At 35.2% G+C, this 5,204-nt stretch overlaps 1 protein-coding gene across 4 annotated transcripts; it reads left to right on the top strand.

The window, feature by feature from the left end:
- Positions 1-181: 181 nt before the first annotated feature.
- On the top strand, positions 182-4,812 carry LOC117785017 (protein N-terminal glutamine amidohydrolase). Of its 4 annotated transcripts, none has more exons than XM_034622889.1 (6): positions 182-395; positions 2,451-2,706; positions 3,716-3,869; positions 3,947-4,095; positions 4,442-4,566; positions 4,626-4,812. In XM_034622889.1, the coding sequence occupies exons 2-6, from the start codon at positions 2,648-2,650 to the stop codon at positions 4,754-4,756; spliced, it is 618 nt and encodes a 205-aa protein (XP_034478780.1). In that variant the 5' UTR covers positions 182-395; positions 2,451-2,647; the 3' UTR covers positions 4,757-4,812. The 4 variants fall into 4 exon arrangements, with proteins under 4 accessions (XP_034478780.1, XP_034478781.1, XP_034478783.1 ...); XM_034622890.1 differs by having other exon boundaries at positions 182-750; XM_034622892.1 differs by having other exon boundaries at positions 219-234.
- Positions 4,813-5,204: the final 392 nt, after the last annotated feature.

Raw genomic sequence — 5,204 nt, 5'->3', positions numbered from 1 at the left:
ATTAAATAGTAGATTATTAACGCGGTCGATTTAAAAAGCCGTTGGCAACACAAGTGTCATGACAGCGAGCAAGTGACAGTCATTTCGATATTTTCTTTTAACAGAGTTGCAGTCGATATTATCGAAATTAACCCTCGTCATATCGATTCTTCTCGCAATTGCAAAATACATATTTGACATCACTATAGAAAGTGAAAATATTTGTCGCTGCATTCTTTTTGGAGCAAACAACTGGTTATTTGTTGAAATATCGGCAAAACTTATAAAATATAAATACAAACATCGCGTTCGTGGAAATTTCACACTCGTAATTGTAAAAGACACAAGAATATAACGCATATATAGCCCGTGTATATATAGAATATAACTCGTGCTGTGTGCAACTGCCTGTGAAAGTAAACATCAAAACAAGAAAAATTGTGGAAAGAGATAGAGAGAGAGGCGCTGCAAAAGCGGTTTATCCTAAAGCAAAGGCCACCGTTTGACAATTGTTCTAAGCTCATGTGTTTCGTAGAATAATATTGAATACAGCTTCAGTATTAATGTGATATGATAGCAGCAACAGAATCAACATAATTCGATAAGAAACACTATTTTATAGTTCGGCTGGATTTGTTTCGTGAGCTTGCGCTGTTGTGTATACATACGTACATACGAACCCTTCAGAATCAATCCTCAAGGAAATTCAAGGAATGTTCCCTTAACGTTGAGAAAACCTTCAGGAATTTGTATGAAAAAGTCGAGCAATTTGTGAGTTTCTAGGATCGAAAAATGAGGAAGCCTCCCCAGGTATTCCACAACGTGTCCCTACGAAAAAACCTCAAGAATTCCCTAACGTTAATTAGCCATATTATAGTTAAAATTAAATTATTTCAAGTATATTAATGTTTTTAAGTTAGTTTTTATTTCGCTCTTTTTTATTTGTGTTTCATTTTAATTGAAATTTTTTGTTTCGTTTTTTTATTGTTTTATTTTTAATTTTTATAAATTAAAACCTACATATATAATAGTTTTTACGGAACTTAAAAAAAAAAATAATATTTCTTGCAACAATAAAATACCATATTATTCTGTCTGTGTACTCGAGCAGTGGCCATTTGATGCTGCAGAATTCAACGTTAAGGAATCGTTAGGGACAAATTGGGGAAAGGAATTCTGGAACTGAAGGGTACATACATACATATTCCTGTGTCAAGACGACTCCAGAATATAAATAGTGCTGAAAAAGGAATCCAAAAACATTTATAATCAAAAACAAATATAAACAGTAACAATTTTACATAATTTCAAAACGACACCATCAGTCGCACAATTTGGAATGTCGCTGATGCTTCCACTGAGACGACCTCAAAAGAAATATTAAAACTAAATATAAGAAACATTTATTCTATTGGTTCCATCTCAGGTTATTCAATCTCGCGCAATGAGGCGACCTCAAAAAAAGTATCAAAACTAAATATAATAAACATTTTTTTTTAAGGGCGTACGCAGGTATTGGCAGGGGGAAGGCACAGCTGCCCCCGCCCCCCTTTATCCTTTAAATTAAAGAAATTATAAAGAAAATTTGTTTGTATTGTATTCCAAAAGGGAAAGATTATAATAATGTAATTTAAAAGATGCTAACACAGCCCAAAATAATCAAAATTATTGCAATAATACAATCAGTTGACAAAAAATATCAAGAAACGAATTTTTAATGAGTTTGCTTATACTTGCGTAGACCCAAATGTTCTTGGAGACCAAGTTGTCACCACCATTTAACAAATTTCTATTGGGTTTGTTTTAACAAATATGTGCGTGGTAGAACCTATAAAGTATATATATTCTTGATCAGCATCAATAACTACGTCGATATAGCAATGTCCGTCGGCTGTATGAACAAATAGATCTCAGAGACTATAAGACCTACAGACACCAAAATTGGTCTGTAGGTTCCTTTATATTGCAAGCAGATCAAGTTTGTTTCAAAATTCGGCCACGCCCACTTTATCGCCCACAAATGGACAAAGAAAATTTCATATACAAATTATAAAAACAATTTAAAATCTAGTGACACCAAACTTATTATATAGATTCCTCTATATTTCAGGCAGACAATGTTTGTTTTTTTTTTTTGGATCGGACCACTGGACCACTATTCCACAGTGGGATTGGAAAAATGTTAGTATTTACTGTATCTGCCTGAAATTATAGGGAGGCTACATTCCAAATGCACGTCTAACTCTTGCCATCTCTAAGATCTTTTAGTTCATACGAACAAACGGACATAAGAATATCGACTCGGCTGTTGGTGCTGTTGAAGAATATATACACTTTGGGGCTCTGGCACGCCTCCTTCCCTTCTCAGAGTATTAAAAATACTACAAAAATTGTTCTGACCAACCCCCCTCCTCCACCACCTAATTTTCATCCTGCGTACGCCCTTGTTAATTCCATTGGTTCCATCTCAGGTTATACGAGTGTTTGCCTAAATTGCAAAGATCACACATCCGAACACCATGCTTTGAATGCAGCCTCGTCGGGACAAAGTACCCCAAGCAGTAATAATTCCAATATCCCTGGCAGTGTAGAAATCAACAGCTCTAGATATCGATATAGAATACAACCCAGAATTGAACCGAATCAAATTTACTAGCGACTTATCAAAATGACCACAGATTTTCTGTTCCCAAAAATATCGGATTGCTCCTATGTTTCATGTTACTGGTAAGTACTTTCGCTTAAATAAAAAAACAAACAGTTTGAGGCAGACAGAATGATTTACAATAGCATAGCTTACCCACATACAATCAATGTACATATCGCACATTTAACAGAAAAATTATCTGTTATTTTCCGACTGACTGCAGCAGATAATTAGCTCATCTTCTCATTTATTTGATAAACAGCAAAATTTGCTTAGTTCTTCTACTCAACCTAAAGCCAATTTTTGAGTTTTTTTATTGTTTGCTCTCATATGTTTGTAAAGTCCATCTCTGATGTCCATTAGCCAAACAATAGTAACATATATATGTGTAAAAAGTTTTCATTTATCCCGCGATAATTTCGTGCTTCGTGCTCGTTGAAACGGGTATTTCTTGTTTCGCATTTAAATTCGCTTATAACTCGTGTACAGCTAGCTGCCTTCTCTTTTCTTCTTCTCTCTCTGCCTATGTCTATGGTGTTCGTCCTGTTGATGCGCTGCTGCGCAGCCTCAAAATTGGGTCAAATGGTCATGTCTGCTAACAACAGCAGCGCGTCAGTGTTTGTGCTTGTGGATTGTTTGGCTTACGGGATTGACATTGGCTAGGCGCTTTAAGGGGTTTCGTTTCTTGCGTTTTGCGAGTATTGCCATATGCAAACGGCGCGTTTTGGCTATTAACAAGAAATCAACAACCACAACAAAAATCATAGGGAAACATGAATAAAAACAAAGTACATAGTATATACATATGTATATATACATAGGTAGCATGTATGTATATTGTATTGTATGTGTAAAAAAAAAAATTAAAATTGCTAGTTGAAAGCTTGTCGCCTATGACGGCATCGTACAAAGAGAAATTGTGGCTACTTAGCAGGATATCCTGCTAAGCGGGCACTATAGCTTGAACAATCGCAACAGCGATTCTGATGTTATCAATCTCACACTGTAAAATTTTTTTTTTAATGTGTGAAATATCAGTTCAAGTCCAGTAAATATACTTATTTAAAGTAATTGTTTCTTTTTCTGTAGCGAGGAGAACGTTTGGAAACTTTGTGAACAGGTGAAACGCACGCGTCCCGAGGAACTGGCCAAGTGCTATGCTGTATTTGTTTCCAATGAAGGGCGAACTGTGCCCCTCTGGCGTCAAAAAGCCGGACGCGGTGACGATCAAGTTGTAATTTGGGTATGTACCCGTCGAAAACTTTTGACAAAGCGATTAATTTGTTATCTTTTAATAACGTTTTGCTTACATTTTAACAGGACTATCATGTATTCTTCATGCACAACCCCTCACTGAACCGCTGCTTGGTATTCGATTTGGATACTACACTACCGTTTCCAACATATTTCCATAAATACGTAACAGAGACTTTTCGTTCTGATCTGGCACTACGGCCGGAGCATCATAGGCAAGCGAAAACAATTCGACGGTTGTCTAAATATTTTCAAAATTGGCGTGAAAAAGATTTTACACATGAGCAAGCTATTACCCAAGTGAGATTGCCTCTATTGGCATGTTCCCTCGAAGTTTAAGCCCTGTAGACAGTATTGTTTTCGTTTAAACAATCCGTTATTTGGGTCCAAACTGTTTCAGTCGAAAAACAGTTTTCGATGTTTTCCAGAACATATTAAAAGATGCATAGGCACATGGTCAATACATGCTTCAAGTGTGATTTATTTTTTATGACGAGGTGGAAAGTATTTAAGTTTGCCCTCGTAGTCATAACTATCAGCAAAACTAATTTTTTTTTGCAGGTTCTTTAGAGTTATACCCGCAGATACATATCTTATTGAGTTCTCATCGGATCGTCGACACATGCGCCGGCCAGATGGCAGCTGGATTAAGCCACCGCCTTCATACCCTCCTATACTTTCTAATAGTAACTTTTTGTCATTGCAATAGAGTCCAAACTGCAACTAACTGTTTTTATTTTTTCAGCAAACATGCACTGCTTGGGCGACTTCATATGCATGAGCCCTGGAAAAGGACCTGGCGCTGTATACAGCCTCTCCGAGTTCGTGCAAAACTTTTACAAATCGCCCCATGTAGTGGCACAGAACAACAAGTAGATAATGATTATCTACAAAAGCACATTAACTGAAATCTCCTAAAAACATAAATCAAACTAATCCAAAATAAAAAAATTTGCGTTTTTGCAATATTTGTCTAGAAAAATTATCGTACATAAAAATAAACAAAAGAAGTAAATAATCAATTACATCAAACATATTATATATACTTATATATAATTGTATACAATACATATGTACATGTATGATAATGTATTTTTGTATTCAGGTTAATAAATAAAAACTAAAACTAAAAACTAGTTCTGCAACTAGCAGCTCTTAAAAATGATGTGTATTCAAATTTTTCTAAGCAAATTATAATCTAATTATACATTTTTGTATGTATTTATATTCAAGAAACCAAGAAAACTTAATTTGTGAATTTTATTTGTAATTTATTTATTCTTCGAAACTTTGGCGTATTTAAGCCAACCAACCAAAAAAACTC

Source organism: Drosophila innubila, assembly GCF_004354385.1.
Source record: "Drosophila innubila isolate TH190305 chromosome 2R unlocalized genomic scaffold, UK_Dinn_1.0 1_C_2R, whole genome shotgun sequence".
Taxonomy (NCBI): Eukaryota; Metazoa; Arthropoda; class Insecta; order Diptera; family Drosophilidae; genus Drosophila; species Drosophila innubila.
Note: the sequence above shows the minus strand (reverse complement) of the source record. Positions and strands in the feature narration are given on the sequence as shown.

Coding starts and splice junctions, on each gene's coding strand:
- LOC117785017 (XM_034622889.1), top strand. CDS start 2,648: ATGACCACAGATTTTCTGTTCCCAAAAATATCGGATTGCTCCTATGTT. Junction 3,870..3,946: donor ACGATCAAGTTGTAATTTGG/GTATGTACCCGT, acceptor ACATTTTAACAG/GACTATCATGTATTCTTCAT. Junction 4,567..4,625: donor CCCTCCTATACTTTCTAATA/GTAACTTTTTGT, acceptor TTATTTTTTCAG/CAAACATGCACTGCTTGGGC.